The sequence below is a fragment of the Salmo trutta genome, chromosome 13, assembly GCF_901001165.1.
Source record: "Salmo trutta chromosome 13, fSalTru1.1, whole genome shotgun sequence".
NCBI classification, from domain to species: Eukaryota; Metazoa; Chordata; class Actinopteri; order Salmoniformes; family Salmonidae; genus Salmo; species Salmo trutta.
Window position 1 is genome coordinate 35374418 of NC_042969.1, and position 25684 is coordinate 35400101.

The window sequence follows — 25684 nt, forward strand, 5'->3', positions numbered from 1 at the left end:
TGTGTTAAGTTGGCTGGATGCCCATTGGGTAGTGGACCATTCTTGATACACACTGGAAACTGTTGAGCGTGAAAAACCCAGCAGCGTTGCAGTTCTTGACACAAACTAGTGCGCCTGGCACCTACTACCATACTCCGTTCAGAGGCACTTAAATATTTTGCCCATTCACCCATTTTGCCCATATGACAAAACAGGGACACAACCTTCACGTTCACTGGGGCGGCAGGTAGCTTAGTGGTTAGAGCGTTGGACTAGTAACCGAAAGGTTGCAAGAGCGAATCCCGAGCCAACAAGGTAAAAATCTGCCGTTCTGCCCCTGAACAAGGCAGTTAACCCACTGTTCCTAGGATGTCATTGAAAATAAGAATTTGTTCTTAACCGACTTGCCTAGTAAAATAAAAAAAAGTTTTGCAGGGTGACAATGGTCCAACATTATTGCTCCTTTAAATCATACTGAACAAAAATATAAAACGCAACATGCAACAATTTCAAAGATTTTACTGAGTTACAATTCATATAAGGAAATCAGTGAATTGGAATAAATTCATTAGGCCCGAATCTGTGTTTTTCACATGACTGGGAACACAGATACAGTATGCATGTGTTGGTCAAAGATGGCTTATAAAGAAAAAAATGGGCCTAACAATGGGCATCTGGATTTCGTCCCAGCATTTCTGTGCAATCGATAAAATCAAATCAAATTGTATTTGTCACATACCGTGAAATGCTTATTTACAAGCCCTTAACTCTATTTCTTGAACTGCATTGTTGGTTAAGAAAATATTTACTAAATAAACTAAAGTAAAAAATACAATAAAAATAATGAGGCTATATACAGGGGGTACCGGTACTGAGTCAATGTGCGGGGGTACAAGTTAGTTGAGGTAATTTGTACATGTAGGTGTGGGGGGGTCAATGTAAATAGTCTGGGTGGCCATTTGAGCAGTCTCATGGTTTGGGGGTAGAAGCTGTTAAGGAGCCTGTTGGACCTACTCTTGGCACTCCTGTACCACTTGCCGTGCGGTAGCAGAGAGAACAGTCTATGACTTGAGTGACCGGAGTCTTTGACAATTTTTTGGGCCTTCCTCTTGACACCGCCTAGTATATAGGTCCTGGATGGCTGGAAGCTTGGCCCCAGTGATGTACTGGGCCATTCGCACTACCCTCTGTAGTGCCTTACGGTCAGATGCCGAGCAGTTGCCATACCAGGCGGTGATGCAACCGGTCAGGATGCTCTCGATGCTGCCGCTGTAGAACTTTTTGAGGATCTGGGGATCCATGCCAAATCTTTTCAGTCTCCTGAGGGTGAAAAGGTGTTGTCATGCCCTCTTCATGACTGTCTTGGAGTGTTTGGACCATGATAGTTTGTTGGTGATGTGGACCCCAAGGAACTTAAAAAAACTCTCAACCTGCTCCACTTAAGCCCCGTCGATGTTAAATGGGGCCTGTTCGGCTCTTCTTTTCCTGTAGGTCCACGATCAGCTTCTTTGTCTTGCTCACAATGAGGGAGAGGTTGTTGTCCTGGCACCACACTGCCAGGTCTCTGACCTCATCCCTATAGGTTGTCTCATTGTTGTGTCATGGCAAACTTAATGATTGTGTTGGAGTGTGCTTGGCCACGCAGTTGTGTGTGAATAGGGAGTACAGGAGGGGACTAAGCACGCACCCCTGGGGCCCCAGTGTTGAGGATCAGCATGGCAGATGTGTTGTTGCCTACCCTTACCACCTGGGGGCAGCACATCAGGAAGTCCACGATCCAGTTGCATAGGGAGGTGTTTAGACTCAGGGTCCTTAGCTTAGTGATGAGCTTTGAGGGCACTATGGTGTTGAACGCTGAGCTGTAGTCAATGAACAGCATTCTCACATAGGTGTTCCTTTTGTTCAGGTGGGAAAGGGCAGTGTGGAGTGCGACTAAGATTGCATCATCTATGGATCTGTTGGGGCGGTACGTGAATTGGAGTGGGGATAGCGTTTCCGGGATGATGGTGTTGATGTGAGTCATGACCAGCCTCTCAAAGCACTTCATGGCTACCGACGTGAGTGCTACGAGGCGGTAATCATTTAGGCAGGTTACCTTCGCTTTCTTCGGCACAGGGACTATGGTGGTATTACAGACTCGGTCAGGGAGAGGTTGAAAATGTCAGTGCAAGTTGGTCCGAGCATGCTTTGAGTACACGTCCTGGTAATCCGGCCTTGTGAATGTTGACCTGTTTAAAGGTCTTGCTCACGTGTGCTACGTAGATCGTGATCACACAATCGTCTGGAACAGCTGGTGCTCTCATGCATGCTTCAGTGTTGCTTGCCTCGAAGCCAGTATAAAAAGGCATTTAGCTCATCTGGTAGGCTTGTGTCACTGGCCAGCACAAGGCTGGGGTTCCCTTTGTAGTTCCTAATAGTTTGCAAGCCCTGCCACATCCTTACTCCTGTACTGACACTCTGCCTGTTTGATGGTTCGTCTGAGGGCATTGCGGAATTTCTTATAAGCGTCCGGATTAGTGTTCCGCTCCTTGAAAGCGGCAGCTCTAGCCTTTAGCTCGGTGCAGATGTTGCCTGTAATCCATGGCTTCTGGTTGGGATATGTACGTACGGTCACTGTGGGACGACATCGTCGATGCACTTATTGTTGAAGCCGGTGACTGAGGTGGTATGCTCCTCATTGCCATTGGATGAATCACGGAACATATTCCAGTCTTTGCTAGCAAAACAGTCCTGTAGCGTAGCATCCAGGTCATCTGACCATTTCCGTATTGAGCGAGTCACTGGTACTTCCTGCTTTAGTTTTTGCTTGTACTGTAAGTAGGAATCAGGAGGATAGAATTATGGTCAGATTTGCCAAATGGAGGGCGAGGGAGAGCTTTGTATGCGTTTCTGTGTGTGGAGTAAAGGTGGTCCAGTTTTTTTCCCATGGTTGCACATGTGACATGCTGGTAGAAATGAGGTAAAACAGATTTAAGTTTCCCTGCATTAAAGTCCCCGGCCACTAGGAGCGCTGCCTCTGGATGAGCATTTTCCTGTTTGCTTATGGCCTTATACAGCTCATTGCGTGTGGTCTTAGTGCCAGCATCGGTCTGTGGTGGTAAATAGACGGCTACGAATAATATAGATGAAAACTCCCTTGGTAGATAGAGTACCTCATGATAAGCTATAGACCACACTACCTCATGCGTGCAATACATCAAGACTTCTTTAATATTAGACATCGCGCACCAGCTGTTTTTGACAAATAGACACACATCCCCACCCCTTGTCTTACATAGCTGTCCTGTCGATGCACGGAAAACCCAGCCAGCTCTATATTATTTGTGTCATCGTTCAGCCACAACTCAGTGAAACATAAGATATTTCAAAAATGTATTTTCTGTTGGTAGGTTAATCTCGAACGGAGATCATCTAGTTTATTTTACAGTGATTGCATATTGGCCAATAGAACGGATGGCGGAGGCGGGTTACCCACTCGCCGACAAATTCTCAAAAGGCACCCCTATTTCCGTCTTTTCTTCATGCTAATGATGGGGATTTGGGCCTGGCCTCGGGGAAGCAGTATATCCTTCGTGGCGGACCGGCGCCATTACATTTAAATTACTTTCAATGTCCATAGTTTATGCCTGCCCATACCATAATCCCACCATGGGGCACTCTGTTCACAACGTTGACATCAGCAAACCGCTCACCCACACCATACCATACACGTGGTCTGCGGTTGTGAGGCCATTTGGATGTACTGCCAAATTCTCTAAAACAACAGAGACGGCTTATGGTAGAGAAATTAACATGATATTCTCTGGCAACAGCTCTGGTGGACATTCCTGCAGTCAGCATGCCAATTACACGATCCCTCAAAACTTGAGACATCTGTGGCATTGTGTTGTGTGACAAAACTGCACATTTTAGAGTGGCCTTTTATTATCCCCAGCACAAGGTGCACCTGTGTAATGCTCATGCTTTTTTAATCAGCTTCTTGACATGTTTCACCTGTCAGGTGGATGGATTATCTTGGTAAAAGGAGAAATTCTCACTAACAGGGACGTAAACACATTTGTGCCCAAAATTTGAGAGAAATACATTTTTTGTGCGTTTGGCAAATTTCCAGGATCTTTTATTTCATCTCATGAAACATGGGACCAACACTTTACATGTTGTGTTTATATTTTTGTTCAGTGTATATCTCTCAAAGGGAGGGATAAATAAAGAAAGAAAATGTTCGCTGCTCAGTGTTCATGTACACTTATTGTGAAACTATGACTGAAATAATTGCATGTATAAATGTTGGGTACTATGGGTATAATAGAGGCAGGCAGAAGCAGCACGTTTGTGAATGAAGTTCAAAGACAGGTTAATTTGCTATTTTTATTTTCTGTTTCTTTATTCTCAACACAAGGCTCTTGTCATGTTTATTCACAACACAGAGAAATCCCTTTTCGACAGTTACTCTACTCGTTACAGCTTAACTTTCAATCTACCATGGTCTGAGAGAGTGAGAGAAGAGCTACCATGGCTGAGAGAAACAGAGGAGAAGAGCTACCATGGCTGAGGGAGACAGAGGAGAAGAGCTACCATGGCTGAGAGAGACAGAGGAGAAGAGCTACCATGGCTGAGGGAGACAGAGGAGAAGAGCTACCATGGCTGAGAGAGACAGAGGAGAAGGGCTACCATGGCTGAGAGAGACAGAGGAGAAGAGCTACCATGGCTGAGGGAGACAGAGGAGAAGAGCTACCATGGCTGTGAGAGAAAGAGCGCCTGAGAGAGTGAGAGAAGAAGAGCTACCCTGGCTGAGAGAGAAAGAGCGCCTGATAGAGTGAGAGAAGAAGAGCACCCAAGCAGGGGTGAAAATCAGTTCAGGCTGGTCGCATGCAATCTGCCCGTTTTTCAAATGCAGACACATTCTCTAAAATGGACGAACAAGCGCCACCCACTAATCATAGTATCATCAATGGACACATGGACAGCAAATGCTTTTAAAAAGTACCTAACCAACACATCATTTTCATCAGATCAGATGCACTGCCATTACTAAAAACCTCAACACAGGAATGTCCATCCACAGTAGAACTGAAAACACACTAGATAGGTCATTGGAGGGACCTTTACCCTTTTCTCTCTGTATTCTATGAACCTTCAGAGATCTTCCGTGTTCTTTAACCCAGGTGTCACTTTGATTTTGGGGTACTTTCTCTTCGTGAGGGAAGAAGAGGGGACAAATGAGGAGGGATAAGGTTTGTGTGCAGAGGGTCTGTTGCCCTTCCTAGCTCGGTAGGGGAGGTGACAGGGTGCATGTGTCTCTCTCTCCATCTCTCTCTCTGTGTGTGTGTGTGTGTGTGTGTGTGTGTGTGTGTGTGTGTGTGTGTGTGTGTGTGTGTGTGTGTGTGTGTGTGTGTGTTTGTGTGTGTGTGTGGACACTATCCTCCTCAGGTTGGTCGACCAGGTCCAGGATGCCAGGACACCCCTCTGGTCGCGTGTCATGGCTCTATGCCCCTGTACTCTCAGACAAGTTAGAGGTCTAAGGAGGCTCACGCAACATCCTGTTTCCATCAAGAGACACAGCAACAGACACGCTAACCTCATCATCCTGAGGCCTGCAGCACAGAGGTTTAGTACTATGGGAATTATTGCTTTCCTCATCCGCCGGTTTACATTCATTCATTAATTAAATGTGATGAACCATTTTGTTTTAATCTGAAAGATCACGTATCACAATATCTTTGGCTGCACCAAAACTACAGTATTTTTTACATCATATCTTGTTCTCCATCTTCTTCTTAAATAGGGAGCCAGCTTGTTTTCAGCACTTTTATTTCCACGACTGATCAAAACTCGTTTTGTCATGGCTCTCTCTTGTCCGTCTGCAGCAGATATATTGTGAGCAATTTATTTGGACCACTGAATGGCAATAAAATCACAGTATAGAATCGCAATACTGGATATCATAAGGTGAATGCACCAATTTGTAAGTCGCTCTGGATAAATGACGTAAATGTAAATGCAAATGCAATACTTATAGAATTGTGAGAAGAAAAAAAAATTGCAATACATATGGCATCCGCACATAATTATGGTGATAATATGGTATTGGTGAGGTACCTGACAATTCCCAGCCCTAAATAATACCCTTGGATATAACTAAACTTTATTTGTTTTGAATTTCATTCACTGTAATTAACTTGGTCTTGTTTGAAATAAACTACATGGACTGTAGTCATAAGCTGACAGCTGTTCTGAACATTTACAACATGTTTCTGACAGTGTTTCGTAGCCCTTACAAGAAAGTTAAAAGTGCAACTAGAGATTTCTTTTTTCCTCGACAGAGAAAGACAAACCGTGTTTTTTGTTGTTGTTGTCCAGTTAGAAGCAGGCTACAAGTTCAAAAGAACTGGGAGCATAAAAGTAGATTATACCGAATAAATATCGTGTCAACCCAGCCACTGAACTCCATTGAACATGCAGACAAACTTCTGGGATGAGACAAAGAGAGCAACAAACAAAGACAAGCCCATCTCACAGAGAATCCAGGATACATATCTTTTGGTTTTCAATGTGAAAGAATATATACAAATACCTTCCTTCATCCTGTATGTATGTATGTATGTATATATATAGAACTCCATCCATTGAATGTAAAGTACTGCTAGCCAATGGAGAGGATGCGTCTTTGTGTTTTGGCCGTACATTGGATATATCATACACTCGGCTCATTCACTCGAATTTTGGCGGGAAGCTACACTGAATAATCTAGAAAATGGCACGCAGACATAAAGTGGCACATACTGTACATGTACTCCATCGTAGTGCCTTATCAATATGCATTATGACAGCTAAGGGCAGAGCTCATCTGCATACCATGTTTCATACAGTAACAATCAAACCAACAAGAGGAGAGAAAGACCTGGCAGTAAAGCAGAGGAGTAAAAGAAGGGGAAAGAGAGAGGACAGGGTGTTTCAGGGGTATGTAAAGAGAGAGAGGACAGGGTGTTTCAGGGGTATGTAAAGAGAGAGAGGACAGGGTGTTTCAGGGGTATGTAAAGAGAGAGAGGACAGGGTGTTTCAGGGGTATGTAAAGACAGAGAGGACAGGGTGTTTCAGGGGTATGTAAAGAGAGAGAGGACAGAGTGTTTCAGGGGTATGTAAAGACAGAGAGGACAGGGTGTTTCAGGGGTATGTAAAGACAGAGAGGACAGGGTGTTTCAGGGGTATGTAAAGAGAGAGAGGACAGGGTGTTTCAGGGGTATGTAAAGAGAGAGAGGACAGGGTGTTTCAGGGGTATGTAAAGAGAGAGAGGACAGGGTGTTTCAGGGGTATGTAAAGAGAGAGAGGACAGAGTGTTTCAGGGGTATGTAAAGAGAGAGAGGACAGGGTGTTTCAGGGGTATGTAAAGAGAGAGAGGACAGGGTGTTTCAGGGGTATGTAAAGACAGAGAGGACAGGGTGTTTCAGGGGTATGTAAAGAGAGAGAGGACAGGGTGTTTCAGGGGTATGTAAAGACAGAGAGGACAGGGTGTTTCAGGGGTATGTAAAGAGAGAGAGGACAGGGTGTTTCAGGGGTATGTAAAGAGAGAGAGGACAGGGTGTTTCAGGGTATGTAAAGAGAGAGGAGGACAGGGTGTTTCAGGGGTATGTAAAGAGAGAGAGGACAGGGTGTTTCAGGGGTATGTAAAGAGAGAGAGGACAGGGTGTTTCAGGGGTATGTAAAGAGAGAGAGGACAGGGTGTTTCAGGGGTATGTAAAGAGAGAGAGGACAGGGTGTTTCAGGGGTATGTAAAGATAGAGAGGACAGGGTGTTTCAGGGGTATGTAAAGAGAGAGAGGACAGGGTGTTTCAGGGGTATGTAAAGAGAGAGAGGACAGGGTGGTTTCAGGGGTATGTAAAGAGAGAGAGGACAGGGTGTTTCAGGGGTATGTAAAGAGAGAGAGGACAGGGTGTTTCAGGGGTATGTAAAGAGAGAGAGGACAGGGTGTTCAGGGGTATGTAAAGAGAGAGAGGACAGGGTGGTTTTCAGGGTATGTAAAGAGAGAGAGGACAGGGTGTTTCAGGGGTATGTAAAGAGAGAGAGGACAGGGTTTTCAGGGGTATGTAAAGAGAGAGAGGACAGGGTGTTTCAGGGGTATGTAAAGACAGAGAGGACAGGGTGTTTCAGGGGTATGTAAAGAGAGAGAGGACAGGGTGTTTCAGGGGTATGTAAAGAGAGAGAGGACAGGGTGTTTCAGGGGTATGTAAAGAGAGAGAGGACAGGGTGTTTCAGGGGTATGTAAAGAAGAGAGACAGGGTGTTTCAGGGGTATGTAAAGAGAGAGAGGACAGGGTGTTTCAGGGGTATGTAAAGACAGAGAGGACAGGGTGTTTCAGGGGTATGTAAAGAGAGAGAGGACAGGGTGTTTCAGGGGTATGTAAAGAGAGAGAGGACAGGGTGTTTCAGGGTAGTAAAGAGAGAGAGACAGGGTGTTTCAGGGGGTATGTAAAGAGAGAGAGGACAGGGTGTTTCAGGGGTATGTAAAGAGAGAGAGGACAGGGTGTTTCAGGGGTATGTAAAGAGAGAGAGGACAGGGTGTTTCAGGGTATGTAAAGAGAGAGAGGACAGGGTGTTCAGGGGTATGTAAAGAGAGAGAGGACAGGGTGTTTCAGGGGTATGTAAAGAGAGAGAGGACAGGGTGTTTCAGGGGTATGTAAAGAGAGAGAGGACAGGGTGTTTCAGGGGTATGTAAAGAGAGAGAGGACAGGGTGTTTCAGGGGTATGTAAAGAGAGAGAGGACAGGGTGTTTTCAGGGTATGTAAAGAGAGAGAGGACAGGGTGTTTTCAGGGGTATGTAAAGAGAGAGAGGACAGGGTGTTTCAGGGGTATGTAAAGAGAGAGAGGACAGGGTGTTTCAGGGGTATGTAAAGAGAGAGAGGACAGGGTGTTTCAGGGGTATGTAAAGGTGAGAGGACAGGGTGTTTCAGGGGTATGTAAAGAGAGAGAGGACAGGGTGTTTCAGGGGTATGTAAAGAAGAGAGGACAGGGTGTTTCAGGGGTATGTAAGCCAGAGAGGACAGGTGTTTCAGGGTATGTAAAGAGAGAGAGGACAGGGTGTTTCAGGGGTATGTAAAGAGAGAGAGGACAGGGTGTTTCAGGGGTATGTAAAGAGAGAGAGGACAGGGTGTTTCAGGGGTATGTAAAGCGAGAGAGGACAGGGTGTTCAGGGGTATGTAAAGAGAGAGAGGACAGGGTGTTTCAGGGGTATGTAAAGAGAGAGAGGACAGGGTGTTTCAGGGGTATGTAAAGAGAGAGAGGACAGGGTGTTTCAGGGGTATGTAAAGAGAGAGAGGACAGGGTGTTTCAGGGGTAGGTAAAGAGAGAGAGGGACAGGGTGTTTCAGGGGTATGTAAAGAGAGAGAGGACAGGGTGTTTCAGGGTATGTAAAGAGAGAGAGGACAGGGTGTTTCAGGGGTATGTAAAGAGAGAGAGGACAGGGTGTTTCAGGGGTATGTAAAGAGAGAGAGGACAGGGTGTTTCAGGGGTATGTAAAGAGAGAGAGGACAGGGTGTTTCAGGGGTATGTAAAGAGAGAGGGGACAGGTTTTCAGGGGTATGTAAAGAGAGAGGGACAGGGTGTTTCAGGGGGTATGTAAAGAGAGAGAGGACAGGGTGTTTCAGGGGTATGTAAAGAGAGAGAGGACAGGGTGTTTCAGGGGTATGTAAAGAGAGAGAGGACAGGGTGTTTCAGGGGTATGTAAAGAGAGAGAGGACAGGGTGTTTCAGGGGTATGTAAAGAGAGAGAGGACAGGGTGTTTCAGGGGTATGTAAAGAGAGAGAGGACAGGGTGTTTCAGGGGTATGTAAAGAGAGAGAGGACAGGGTGTTTCAGGGGTATGTAAAGAGAGAGAGGACAGGGTGTTTCAGGGGTATGTAAAGAGAGAGAGGACAGGGTGTTTCAGGGGTATGTAAAGAGAGAGGGGACAGGGTGTTTCAGGGGTATGTAAAGAGAGAGGGGACAGGGTGTTTCAGGGGTATGTAAAGAGAGAGAGGACAGGGTGTTTCAGGGGTATGTAAAGAGAGAGAGGACAGGGTGTTTCAGGGGTATGTAAAGAGAGAGAGGACAGAGTGTGTTTCAGGGGTATGTAAAGAGAGAGAGGACAGGGTGTTTCAGGGGTATGTAAAGAGAGAGAGGACAGGGTGTTTCAGGGGTATGTAAAGAGAGAGGGGACAGGGTGTTTCAGGGGTATGTAAAGACAGAGAGGACAGGGTGTTTCAGGGGTATGTAAAGAGAGAGAGGACAGAGTGTTTCAGGGGTATGTAAAGAGAGAGAGGACAGGGTGTTTCAGGGGTATGTAAAGAGAGAGAGGACAGAGTGTTTCAGGGGTATGTAAAGAGAGAGAGGACAGGGTGTTTCAGGGGTATGTAAAGAGAGAGAGGACAGGGTGTTTCAGGGGTATGTAAGAGAGAGAGGACAGGGTGTTTCAGGGTATGTAAAGAGAGAGAGGACAGGGTGTTTCAGGGGTATGTAAAGAAAGAGGGGACAGGGTGTTTCAGGGGTATGTAAAGAGAGAGAGGACAGGGTGTTTCAGGGGTATGTAAAGAGAGAGAGGACAGGGTGTTTCAGGGGTATGTAAAGAGAGAGGACAGGGTGTTTCAGGGGTATGTAAAGAGAGAGGGGACAGGGTGTTTCAGGGGTATGTAAAGAGAGAGGGGACAGGGTGTTTCAGGGGTATGTAAAGAGAGAGAGGACAGGGTGTTTCAGGGGTATGTAAAGAGAGAGAGGACAGGGTGTTTCAGGGGTATGTAAAGAGAGAGAGGACAGAGTGTTTCAGGGGTATGTAAAGAGAGAGAGGACAGGGTGTTTCAGGGGTATGTAAAGAGAGAGAGGGACAGGGTGTTTCAGGGGTATGTAAAGAGAGAGGGGACAGGGTGTTTCAGGGGTATGTAAAGACAGAGAGGACAGGGTGTTTCAGGGGTATGTAAAGAGAGAGAGGACAGAGTGTTTTCAGGGGTATGTAAAGAGAGAGAGGACAGGGTGTTTCAGGGGTATGTAAAGAGAGAGAGGACAGAGTGTTTCAGGGGTATGTAAAGAGAGAGAGGACAGGGTGTTTCAGGGGTATGTAAAGAGAGAGAGGACAGGGTGTTTCAGGGGTATGTAAAGAGAGAGAGGACAGGGTGTTTCAGGGGTATGTAAAGAGAGAGAGGACAGGGTGTTTCAGGGGTATGTAAAGAGAGAGGGGACAGGGTGGTTTAGGGTGTATGTAAAGAGAGAGAGGACAGGGTGTTTCAGGGGTATGTAAAGAGAGAGAGGACAGGGTGTTTCAGGGGTATGTAAAGAGAGAGGACAGAGTGTTTCAGGGGTATGTAAAGAGAGAGGGGACAGGGTGTTTCAGGGGTATGTAAAGACAGAGAGGACAGGGTGTTTCAGGGGTATGTAAAGAGAGAGAGGACAGAGTGTTTCAGGGGTATGTAAAGAGAGAGAGGACAGGGTGTTTCAGGGGTATGTAAAGAGAGAGAGGACAGAGTGTTTCAGGGGTATGTAAAGAGAGAGAGGACAGGGTGTTTCAGGGGTAGGTAAAGAGAGAGAGGACAGGGTGTTTCAGGGGTATGTAAAGACAGAGAGGACAGGGTGTTTCAGGGGTATGTAAAGACAGAGAGGACAGGGTGTTTCAGGGGTATGTAAAGAGAGAGAGGACAGGGTGTTTCAGGGGTATGTAAAGAGAGAGAGGACAGGGTGTTTCAGGGGTATGTAAAGACAGAGAGGACAGGGTGTTTCAGGGGTATGTAAAGACAGAGAGGACAGGGTGTTTCAGGGGTATGTAAAGAGAGAGAGGACAGGGTGTTTCAGGGGTATGTAAAGAGAGAGGGGACAGGGTGTTTCAGGGGTATGTAAAGAGAGAGGACAGAGTTTTTTAGGGGTATGGAAAGACAGAGGAATGGAATGATCTGATACATGATGAGTTAGTTGAATCAAACTGTTACAGCTCTTCAAACAAACTGAGCAATTCTTCAGGGATTTCAAAATGGAAATTTAAAAAAAATCTGCTGCCTCTTCAAACTTCAAGACATCACAGTGTGTTCTATATCACGTCCACAGGTTTAGAGTTAGGTAGCTAATTCTGCCTCAAACATGGGGGTTGGATGTATACTATGCATAAATGAGGTTAGACTATGGTGGTGAGGTTTAAACTATCCCATTCAGAATACTAACTCAAAATGATCAAGTAGCCTAGTCTGGAGTTTGACGTCCCCTAATCTTAAAAGGAAGAACTGATGTGGTGGCTCTTCAAGCTATACAATGTTGTAAAGGTTATTTAAATGTTGAGCTTGTAAATTGTAGTTATTGTCAGCAGAACATTCTACAAAGGGAAACCGAGCCGCAAGCTGACCAGTGACGCGAGCCTACCAGACGAGCTAAATGCCCTTGACGCTTGCTGAAAGGCAAGCAACACTGAAGCATGCATGAGAGCACCAGCTGCTGCGGACGACTGTGTGATCATGCTCTCCGTAGCCGATGTGAGCAAGACCTTTAAACAGGTCAACATTCAAAAGGCCGTGTGGCCAGGGCGTGTACTCAGAGCATGCACGGACCAACTGGCAAGTGCCTTCACTGACATTTTCTCTCCTTGACCGAGTCTGTAATACTTACATGTTTCCAGCAGACCACCATAGTCCCTGTGCCCAGGAAAGCCAAGGTAACCTGCCTAAATGACTATTGCACCGTAGTACTCACATCTATATCCAAGAAATACATTGAAAGGCTGCTCATGGCTCACATCAACACCATCCTCCCAGACCCACTCAAATTCGCATACCGCCCCAACAGATCCTTAGCAATCTCAATCACACTCCACACTGCCCTTTCCCACCTGGACAAAAGGAACACCTATGTGAGAATGCTGTTCATTGACTACAGCTCAGCGTTCAACACCATAGTGCCACAAAGCTCATCACAAAGCTAAGGACCCTGGGACTAAACACCTCCCTCTGCAACTGGATCCTGGACTTCCTGACGGGCCGGCCCCAGGTGATAAGGGTAGGCAACAACACATCCGCCACGCTGATCCTCAAAACGGTGGCCCCTCAGGGGTGTGTGCTTAGTCCCTTCCTGTACTCCCTGTTCACCCACGACTACGTGACCAAGCACGACTCCAACACCATCATTACATTTGCTGACAACACAAGTGGTAGGCCTGATCACCGACAACGATGGGACAGCCTTAGGGAGGAGGTTAGAGACAACAACCTCTCCCTCAATATGAGTAAAACAAAGGAGATTATCGTGGACTATAGAAAAAGGAGGGCCAAACAGGCCCCCATTAACATCGACAGGGCTGAAGTGGAGCGGGTCGAGAGTTCTAAATTCTTGCTGTCCACATCACCAACAAACTATCATGGTCCAAACACACCAAGACAGTCGTGAAGAGGGCACAACAACATATTTTTCCCCCTCAGGAGACAAAATATTTGGCATGGGTCCCCAGATCATCAAAATGGTCTACAGCTGCACCATCGAGAGCATCCTGACCAATTGCATTACCGCCTGTTATGGCAACTGCCTGGCATCCGACCATAAGACGCTACAGAGGGTAGTGTGGGGCCAAGCTTCCTGCCATCCAGGACCTATATACTAGGCGGTGTCAAGAGGAAGGCCCAAAAAATGTCAAAGACTCCAGTCACCCAAGTCATAGACTGTTCTCTCTGCTACCGCACGGCAAGCAGTACCGGAACGCCAAGTCTAGGTCCAAAAGGTTCCTTAACAGCTTCTACCCCCAAGCCATAAGGCTGCTGAACAATTAATCAAATGGCCACCGGACTATTTACATTGACCCCCCACACCCCTTTTGTTTTTACACTGCTGCTACTCTCTGTTTATTATCTATGCATAGTTACTTTACCTCTACCTACAGGTACAAATTATCTCAACTAACCTGTAACCCCGCACATTGACTCAGTATCGGTACCCACTGCATATAGCCTCGTTACTGTTATGTAATTTTATTGTATAACTTTTTACAAAAATGTTTTACTTTACTTTATTTTGTAAATATTTTCTTAACCAACAATGCAGTTCAAGAAATAGAGTTAAGGGCTTGTAAGTAAGCATTAAGCGGTAAGGTTAACCTGTTGTATTCAGCGCAATGTGAAAAATGTAATTTGATGATTTTGAATTGAGCCAGAATGAAGGATATTTCAAAGCATCATGCTAAGAAGGGACCGATGACTGTTTGAGGAACTCTGATCCACGTACAACACAAGGACTAAGAGTCTGAAGTTAGTATGATGGCCACTTTACTAAACACCTAGTTCTATAGATTACTACTCTGAGTCAGAGATTGTAGGTCAGCTGATTAAGTATCAATCCCAGATCTCACATCAAGCAACTGATTTTCAGTCTCAACATTATTACATGCAGACAGAGTGTTATTTATTTTGTATATAACTAGGCGAGTCAATAAGGACAAATTCTTATTTACAATGACGGCCTACCAAACACGGAAAAGGACTCCTGCTGGGATAGGGGCTGAGATTGAAAAATAAAAATATAGGACAAAAACACACAACAACAAGAGAGATAACAACACAGCATAGTAGCAACACAACATGGCAGCAGCACAACATGGTACAAACATGTTAGGCACAGACAACAGACAAAGGGCAAGAAGGTAGAGACAACCATACATCACGAGAAGCAACATATATATCAGCGTGAAGACATATTTTCAATGACGCAAATTCCCAAATATTTTTAATTACACCATTCCCCCAGATATTAGTTGGGAAATTCTACACAAAAAAACAGTTGCCTTTTGAATTTCAACAAGTGGCCTCTTAGCTCCTAGGAGCCATGCTGCAATGGTTACAATTCTGTTTGAAAAAGTACTCTCTCATTAAGAACAAAGAAACAGAAGCTGGGAGGTCAGTGTCCAAAAGAAAGGAAGAAATTACATATTGTCTAGGCTACACACCTTCACTTTACCTCACATAACCTTCTGCTATTCTACTTTCACCACCACTATACCTGTCACGTCCTGACCAGTAAAAGGGGTTATTTGTTATTGTAGTTTGGTCAGGAAGTGGCCGGGGGTATTTGTTTAGAGTGTTTCGGGGTTTGTTGGGCTATGTGTTTATGTAGAGGGGTGTTTGTTTAGAGTATTCTGGGGTTTTTGGTTATGTTCTATGTTAGTATATTTCTATGTTCTGGTCTAGTCTTTCTAGTTCTATGTTTAGGGTTTTTGGTTTGACCTTCAATTGGAGGCAGCTGTTCTTCGTTGCCTCTGATTGAAGGTCCTATATAGAGGGGTGTTTTTGTAATGGGTTTTGTGGGAAGTTGTTTTTGCACTGCTGTGTTAGCCTGCAATACTGTTCGTTCGTACGTTTTCTTGTTTTGTTCGTTAAGTGTTCTAATAAAAGTTAATGAGGACTCAACCCGCTGCGCCTTGGTCCAGTATATACGACGTCCGTTACAATACCTCACATAACCTTCTGCTATTCTACCTTCACCACCACTATACCTCACATAACCTTCTGCTATTCTACCAATTGCATGGCTATTAACAAGAGGAATCTGAAACGCAAGGCTTTTTTACAAGAGATGCCACCGAGAAAGAGTGAGAGCAACAGAGAGAGAGAGACAAATTGTCAGCGGCAATTCAAGTGTTTCACAGATAAATGTAAGGCAGAGAGAGAGAGACAGAGAGAGCGAGAGAGCCACACAGAGAGCGAGAGAGACAGAGAGCGAGAGAGACACAGAGAGCGAGAGAGAGAGAGAGAGCGAGAGAGAGAGAGACACAGAGAGCGAGAGAGACACAGAGAGCGAGAAAGACACAGAGAGCGAGAGAGAGAGAGAGACACACAGAGAGCGAGAGACACAGAGAGCGAGAGACACAGAGAGCGAGAGACACAGAGAGCGAGAGAGAGAGACACACACAGAGAGCGAGAGAGAGACACAGAGACACAGAGAGCGAGAGAGAGAGACAGAGAGCGAGACACAGAGAGCGAGAGAGAGAGACACAGAGAGCGAGAGACAGAGACACAGAGAGCGAGAGAGCGAGAGAGAGACACAGAGAGCGAGAGAGAGACACAGAGACACAGAGAGCGAGAGAGAGACACAGAGACACAGAGAGCGAGAGAGAGACACAGAGACACAGAGAGCGAGAGAGAGAGAGACACAGAGAGCGAGAGAGAGAGAGACACAGAGAGCGAGAGAGAGAGAGACACAGAGAGCGAGAGAGAGAGAGACACAGAGAGCGAGAGAGAGAGAGACACAGAGAGCGAGAGAGAGAGAGACACAGAGAGCGAGAGAGAGAGAGACACAGAGAGCGAGAGAGACACAGAGAGCGAGAGAGACACAGAGAGCGAGAGAGACACAGAGAGCGAGAGAGAGACACAGAGAGCGAGAGAGAGAGAGACACAGAGAGCGAGAGAGAGAGACACAGAGAGCGAGAGAGAGAGAGACACAGAGAGCGAGAGAGAGAGAGACACAGAGAGCGAGAGAGAGAGAGACACAGAGAGCGAGAGAGAGAGACCTCTCTGATGAGAGTAGGCTACCTGATATGTTGGGGGAGGACGCAGAGAGCTGTGGGTTGGCAGCACACTACATTGCTGCCTGCCGTCATAATGAGGGACAGTGTCTGACAGACCAATCAACCTGCACATGTCCTCTACTGTATGCTTATTGTTATTGTTCAATGTATGGCTATTTGACCCTTGGTTATTGTTGTTACTGTTGTCCCGTTGATAATTTTGATTATTATCTTATTATTGTAAATATCCAAAGCAAGCCTTGGCAATATGTACTTGTTATGTCATGCCAATAAAGCAAATTGAATTGAAAATTCAGAGAGAGAGCGAGAGAGACACACAGAGAGAGAGACAAATTCAACCCCAATAACTACTGTGGGATATGCGTCAACAGCAACCTTGGGAAAATCCTCTGCATTATCATTAACAGCAGACTCTTACATTTCCTCAGTGAAAACAATGTACTGAGCAAATGTCAAATTGTCTTTTTACCAAATTACCGTACAACAGACCACGTATTCACACTGCACACCCTAATTGGCAAATAAACAAACCAAACAAAGGCAAAGTCTTCTCATGCTTTGTTGATTTCAAAAAAGCTTTCGACTCAATTTGGCATGAGGGTCTGCAATACAATTTGATTAAAAGTGGTGTTGGGGGAAAAACATACGACATTATAAAATCCATGTACACAAACAACAAGTGTGAGGTTAAAATAGGAAAAAAACACATTTCTTCCCACAGGGCCGTGGGGTGAGACATATATATATATATATCAATGAATTGGCGAGGGCACTAGAACAGTCTGCAGCACCCGGCCTCATCTTACTAGAATCTGAAGTCAAATGTCTACTGTCTGCTGATGATCTGGTGCTTCTGTCACCAACCAAGGAAGGCCTACAGCAGCACCTAGATCTTCTGCACAGATTCTGACAGACCTGGGCCCTGACAGTAAATCTCAGTAAGACCAAAATAATGGTGTTACAAAATAGGTCCAGTCGCCAGGACCACAAATACAAATTCCATCTAGACACCGTTGCCCTAGAGCACAAAAAACTATACATACCTCGGCCTAAACATCAGCGCCACAGGTAACTTCCACAAAGCTGTGAAGAATCTGAGAGGCAAAAATGTTTTAAAAAAATATTTCACCTTTATTTAAGCAGGTAGGCTAGTTGAGAACAAGTTCTCATTTACAACTACGATCTGGCCAAGATAAAGCAAAGCAGTTCGACACGTACAACAACACATAGTTACACATGGAATAAACAAGCGTACGGTCAATAACACAAAAGATAAAAAGAAAGTCTATATACAGTGTGTGCAAATGGCATGAGGAGGTAAGGCAATAAATAGGCCATAGTAGCAAAGTAATTACAGTTTAGCAAATTAACACTGGAGTGATAGATGAGCAGATGATGGTGTGTAAGTAGAAATACTGGTGTGCAAAAGAGCAGCAAAGTAAATAAAAACAATATGGGGATGAGGTAGGTAGATTGGGTGGGCTATTTACAGATGGGCTATGTACAGCTGCAGCGATCGGTTAGCTGCTCAGATAGCTGATGTTTAAAGTTAGTGAGGGAAATAGAAGTCTACAGCTTCAGCGATTTTTGCAATTCGTTCCAAGAAGGGCATTCTACGCCATCAAAAGGAACATAAAATGTAACATACCAATTAGGATCTGGTAAAAATACTTGAATCAGTTATAGAACCCATTGTCCTTTATGGTTGTGAGGTCTGGGGTCCGCTCACCAAGAATTCACAAAATGGGACAAACACCAAATTGAGAGACTGCATACAGAATTCTGCAAAAATATCCTCCGTGTACAACGTAGAACACCAAATAATGCACGCAGAGCAGAATTAGGCCGATACCCGCTAATTATCAAAATCCAGAAAAGAGCCGTTCAATTCTACAACCACCTAAAAGGAAGCGATTCCCAAACCTTCCATAACAAAGTCATCACCTACAGAGAGATGAACCTGGAGAAGAGTCCCCTAAGCAAGCTGGTCCTGGGGCTCTGTTCACAAACAGACCCCACAGAGCCCCAGAGAGTACACAGCGGCAAAATGCCTGACCACTGCGACTGACCCAAAATTAAGGAAAGCTTTGACTATGTACAGACTCAGTGAGCATAGCCTTGCTATTGAGAAAGGCCGCCGTAGGCAGACCTGGCTCTCAAGAGAAGACAGGCTATGTGCACACTGCCCACAAAATGAGGTGGAAACTAAGCTGCACTTCCTAACCTCCTGCCAAATGTATGACCATATTAGAGACACATATTTCCCTCAGATTACACAGATCCTCAAAGAATTCAAAAACAAACCTGATTTTGATAAACTCCCATATCTACTGGGTGAAATACCAAAGTGCACCATCACAGCAGCAAGATGTGTGACCTGTTGCCATGAGAAAAGGTCAAGTGAAGAAGAAACACCATTGTAAATAAAACCCATATTTATGCTTATTTATTTTCCCTTTTGTACTTTAACCATTTGCACATCGTTACAACACTGTATATATACATAATATGACATTTGCAATGTCTTTATGCTTTTGGAACTTCTGTGAGTGTAATATTTACTGTTAATTTTTATTGTTTATTTCACTTTTGTATATTATCTACCTCACTTGCTTTGGCAATGTTAACATATGTTTCCCATGCCAATAAAGCCCCTTGAATTGAGAGAGACACACAGAGAGAGAAAGAGAGAGAGACACACACTTCACACAGAGAAAGAAGGCGAGAGAGAGAGACAGAGCAAGAGTGAGACACACGCACACACACAGAGAAAGACACACACACACACATACACAGAGAGAGAGGGAGAGAGAGTGAGAGAAAGACACACACAAAGAGAGACACACACACACAGAGACACGCAGAGAGCGAGAGAGACAGAGAGAGAGAGACACAGAGAGAGACACAGAGAGAGAGAGACACACAGAGACAGACAGAGAGAGACAAAGCGACAAACACAGAGAGGCAGACAGAGAGAGACACAAAGAGAGACAGAGTCAGAAAGTATGCACTACGACAAGTGATTTATTGTGTTCAATATGGATGGGCTAATGGTTGCTCCAAGCTGGTGATAACACATTCTACTGAACCACACCCACACACCTCACCTGAGTGTCAGCTGAATGACACATTCTACTGAACCACACGCACACACCTCACCTGAGTGTCAGCTGAATGACACATTCTACTGAACCACACCCACACACCTCACACCTGAGTGTCAGCTGAATGACACATTCTACTGAACCACACCCACACACCTCACACATGAGTGTCAGCTGAATGACACATTCTACTGAACCACACCCACACACCTGAGTGTCAGCTGAATGACACATTCTACTGAACCACACCCACACACCTCACACCTGAGTGTCAGCTGAATGATACATTCTACTGAACCACACCCACACACCTCACCTGAGTGTCAGCTGAATGACACATTCTACTGAACCACACCCACACACCTCACACCTGAGTGTCAGCTGAATGACACATTCTACTGAACCACACCCACACACCTCACCTGAGTGTCAGCTGAATGACACATTCTACTGAACCACACCCACACACCTCACACCTGAGTGTCAGCTGAATGACACATTCTACTGAACCACACCCACACACCTCACACCTGAGTGTCAGCTGAATGACACATTATACTGAACCACACCCACACCTCACACCTGAGTGTCAGCTGAATGACACATTCTACTGAACCACACCCACACACCTCACACCTGAGTGTCAGCTGAATGACACATTCTACTGAACCACACCCACACACCTCACCTGAGTGTCAGCTGAATGACACATTCTACTGAACCACACCCACACACCTCACACCTGAGTGTCAGCTGAATGACACATTCTACTGAACCACACCCACACACCTGAGTGTCAGCTGAATGACATTCTACTGAACCGCATGTTCCTCAGACCTGAGTCATATTCCTCACTTCCCTGTTTCTCCTCAGACCTGAGTCATATTCCTCACTTCCCTGTTTCTCCCCAGACCCGTCATATTCCTCACTTCCCTGTTTCTCCCCAGACCTGAGTCATATTCCTCACATTCCTGACTATCAGCACAGATGTGGATAAGCCTAGAACATGACGTTGGTTCCTGATGTGGATAAGCCTAGAATATGATGTTGGTTCCTGATGTGGATAAGCCTAGAACATGACGCTGGTTCCTGATGTGGATAAGCCTAGAACATTGCGTTGGTTCCTACATCAGGAACCAACGTAATGTTCTAGGCTTATCCACATCAGGAACCAACGCAATGTTCTAGGCTTATGCAAAAGAGGATATAAATCATATTTTTCTCTTGAGCTGAATGCAGTCAGGGATTTAAAAATCTGTCTGGTTTGCACCTTCGGGACTATTACATTGCACCAGACAATCTCAATCAAGCACAGCTAAACTATCTGAAAGAAAACAGAATCTATTTGAACTCAGGCGTGGATGGCGTGGATGGCCCAGTGGCCAGGGGCCATTGTCTTTTGTCAGACAAAACATTTGTGGGACTGCGTGTCAGATAGGAACGACGTCACCTTCGGGAGACACTGTCCTGGGGGCTTCAGACAGACAGACAGACAGATAGGCAATAATGTATACAATTTGAACCCCGGTCTACTACATTGGTGACATAACAAGGGATGTCCCACTGCCTCCGGGCAGGGGTCGGCAACAGGCAGGGGTCGGCAACAGGCAGGGGTCGGCAACAGGCAGGGGTCGGCAACAGGCAGGGGTCGGCAATCTCTTACTGGGCTTAATTGTGGTCAATTTGCAGTGTACAAATGATTATAACTAAATTCGGTCTGCGGCTGAGCCTAGTTGCCTACCCCCGGCCTAGGTGCTTGAGACCTCAGTCAGACTCACAGGTGAAGTGATGTTTTCAGAGCAGACTCTAGCCAGATGCAATACTACACACTGAGGCATTGGGGATGGTAGACTGCCCTGGGGGCGCCAGACAGAAAGACAGACGTCATACTCACAGGTGAAGACGACGAGCGCAGTGCGGATCAGGAGATCAACCGTCAGTTCCCATCTCTCTGAGACGCGGGACACCACCGGAGGAATCAGGATCGCAGCTGGCACGTAGAACTGAAGGGCAAAGGTGATGTAGATACCGAAACAGTAGAGAAGCTTTACAATCTGATACATCCTGGAGAGAGACAGAGACACACAGAGAGAGAGAGAGGGACAGAGAGAGACAGACATACAGAGAGAGAGGGACAGAGAGGGACAGAGAGAGAGAGGGACAGAGAGAGAGAGGGACAGAGAGAGAGAGGGACAGAGAGAGAGAGGGACAGAGAGAGAGAGGGACAGAGAGAGAGAGGGACAGAGAGAGAGAGGGACAGAGACAGAGAAAGAGGGGTTAAAGTCACAGCAAAGGCAGACACATACAACCACCATGGTTTAATTGATGACTGCATTTCAAGTTCCTGAGGAGACATCACATTAATTAAAGAGTAGGACTAATTATTACTAATCAGTAATAGTTAGTAATAGTCAAACAGCACAGCATTTTGACAATAATATATCATCTAGAAACAGACGGTAGTCACAATCTTATGCCTTTTTGAATCAACCCCTGTATGACAGTAATGTAGTCTGATATGAATCAACCCCTGTATGACAGTAACGTAGTCTGATATGAATCAACCCCTGTATGACAGTAACGTAGTTTGATATGAATGAACCCCTGTATGACAGTAATGTCGTCTGATATGAATGAACCCCTGTATGACAGTAATGTCGTCTGATATGAATGAACCCCTGTATGACAGTAATGTCGTCTGATATGAATGAACTCCTGTATGACAGTAACGTAGTTTGATATGAATGAACCCCTGTATGACAGTAACGTAGTTTGATATGAATGAACCCCTGTATGACAGTAACGTAGTTTGATATGAATGAACCCCTGTATGACAGTAACGTAGTTTGATATGAATGAACCCCTGTATGACAGTAACGTAGTCTGATATGAATGAACCCCTGTATGACAGTAACGTAGTTTGATATCAATGAACCCCTGTATGACAGTAATGTAGTCTGATATGAATCAACCCCTGTATGACAGTAACGTAGTCTGATATGAATGTAACCCTGTATGACAGTAACGTAGTCTGATATGAATGTAACCCTGTATGACAGTAACGTAGTCTGATATGAATGTAACCCTGTATGACAGTAACGTAGTCTGATATGAATGTAACCCTGTATGACAGTAATGTAGTCTGATATGAATGTAACCCTGTATGACAGTAACGTAGTCTGATATGAATGTAACCCTGTATGACAGTAATGTAGTCTGATATGAATGTAACCCTGTATGACAGTAATGTAGTCTGATATGAATCAACCCCTGAATGACAGTAATGTAGTCTGATATGAATCAACCCCTGAATGACAGTAATGTAGTCTGATATGAATCAACCCCTGAATGACAGTAATGTAGTCTGATATGAATCAACCCCTGTATGACAGTAATGTAGTCTGATATGAATGAACCCCTGTATGACAGTAACGTAGTCTGATATGAATGGACCCCTGTATGACAGTAGTCTGATATGAATGAAGCCCTGTATGACAGTAACGTAGTCTGATATGAATGGACCCCTGTATGACAGTAGTCTGATATGAATGAAGCCCTGTATGACAGTAACGTAGTCTGATATGAATGGACCCCTGTATGACAGTAGTCTGATATGAATGAAGCCCTGTATGACAGTAACGTAGTCTGATATGAATGGACCCCTGTATGACAGTAACGTAGTCTGATATGAATGAAGCCCTGTATGACAGTAATGTAGTCTGATATGAATGGACCCCTGTATGACAGTAGTCTGATATGAATGAAGCCCTGTATGACAGTAATGTAGTCTGATATGAATGGACCCCTGTATGACAGTAGTCTGATTTGAATGAAGCCCTGTATGACAGTAACGTAGTCTGATATGAATGAAGCCCTGTATGACAGTAACGTAGTCTGATATGAATGAAGCCCTGTATGACAGTAATGTAGTCTGATATGAATGGACCCCTGTATGACAGTAGTCTGATATGAATGAAGCCCTGTATGACAGTAATGTAGTCTGATATGAATGGACCCCTGTATGACAGTAGTCTGATATGAATGAAGCCCTGTATGACAGTAACGTAGTCTGATATGATTGGACCCCTGTATGACAGTAGTCTGATATGAATGAAGCCCTGTATGACAGTAACGTAGTCTGATATGAATGGACCCCTGTATGACAGTAGTCTGATATGAATGAAGCCCTGTATGACAATAATGTAGTCTGATATGAATGGACCCCTGTATGACAGTAGTCTGATATGAATGAAGCCCTGTATGACAGTAATGTAGTCTGATATGAATGGACCCCTGTATGACAGTAGTCTGATATGAATGAAGCCCTGTATGACAGTAACGTAGTCTGATATGAATGGACCCCTGTATGACAGTAACGTAGTCTGATATGAATCAACCCCTGTATGACAGTAACGTAGTCTGATATGAATGTAACCCTGTATGACAGTAGTCTGATATGAATCAACCCCTGTATGACAGTAATGTAGTCTGATATGAATCAACCCCTGTATGACAGTAATGTAGTCTGATATGAATCAACCCCTGTATGACAGTAATGTAGTCTGATATGAATCAACCCCTGTATGACAGTAACGTAGTCTGATATGAATCAACCCCTGTATGACAGTAACGTAGTTTGATATGAATGAACCCCTGTATGACAGTAACGTAGTTTGATATGAATGAAAACCTGTATGACAGTAATGTCGTCTGATATGAATGAACCCCTGTTTGACAGTAACGTAGTTTGATATGAATGAACCCCTGTATGACAGTAACGTAGTTTGATATGAATGAACCCCTGTATGACAGTAACGTAGTTTGATATGAATGAACCCCTGTATGACAGTAACGTAGTTTGATATGAATGAACCCCTGTATGACAGTAACGTAGTCTGATATGAATGAACCCCTGTATGACAGTAACGTAGTTTGATATCAATGAACCCCTGTATGACAGTAATGTAGTCTGATATGAATCAACCCCTGTATGACAGTAACGTAGTCTGATATGAATCAACCCCTTTATGACAGTAACGTAGTCTGATATGAATGTAACCCTGTATGACAGTAACGTAGTCTGATATGAATGTAACCCTGTATGACAGTAACGTAGTCTGATATGAATCAACCCCTGTATGACAGTAATGTAGTCTGATATGAATGTAACCCTGTATGACAGTAACGTAGTCTGTTATGAATGTAACCCTGTATGACAGTAATGTAGTCTGATATGAATGTAACCCTGTATGACAGTAACGTAGTCTGTTATGAATGTAACCCTGTATGACAGTAATGTAGTCTGATATGAATCAACCCCTGCATGACAGTAATGTAGTCTGATATGAATCAACCCCTGAATGACAGTAATGTAGTCTGATATGAATCAACCCCTGTATGACAGTAATGTAGTCTGATATGAATGGACCCCTGTATGACAGTAGTCTGATATGAATGAAGCCCTGTATGACAGTAACGTAGTCTGATATGAATGGACCCCTGTATGACAGTAGTCTGATATGAATGAAGCCCTGTATGACAGTAATGTAGTCTGATATGAATGGACCCCTGTATGACAGTAGTCTGATATGAATGAAGCCCTGTATGACAGTAACGTAGTCTGATATGAATGAAGCCCTGTATGACAGTAACGTAGTCTGATATGAATGAAGCCCTGTATGACAGTAATGTAGTCTGATATGAATGGACCCCTATATGACAGTAGTCTGATATGAATGAAGCCCTGTATGACAGTAACGTAGTCTGATATGAATGGACCCCTGTATGACAGTAGTCTGATATGAATGAAGCCCTGTATGACAGTAACGTAGTCTGATATGAATGGACCCCTGTATGACAGTAGTCTGATATGAATGAAGCCCTGTATGACAGTAACGTAGTCTGATATGAATGGCCAGTGATTGAAGAAACGAATGCTGCAGCTATTTTCCTATCAAGTCTGGTCTGTTTGAGGCTTAACAAACGGCTCATCATTGTCTGACCCTTTCCTATAGGTTCATGACCTGCTGACCTGGCTAGATCCAGTTAACATCCAATCAATGCCACTGATTAGTCAGCTCATTGAGGAACAGG

The 25684-nt window shown here is 44.7% G+C and overlaps 1 protein-coding gene across 1 annotated transcript in view; it reads right to left on the reverse strand.

Moving 5' to 3' along the window:
- LOC115205719 (proton-coupled amino acid transporter 1-like) overlaps positions 1 to 25684 on the reverse strand; it is a 60005-nt gene that overhangs the window by 3564 nt on the left and 30757 nt on the right. Inside the window, exon 11 of the mRNA XM_029771985.1 lies at positions 21486 to 21655. Coding sequence (XP_029627845.1) covers positions 21486 to 21655 — 170 coding nt within the window. The remainder of the gene's footprint in view (positions 1 to 21485; positions 21656 to 25684) is intronic.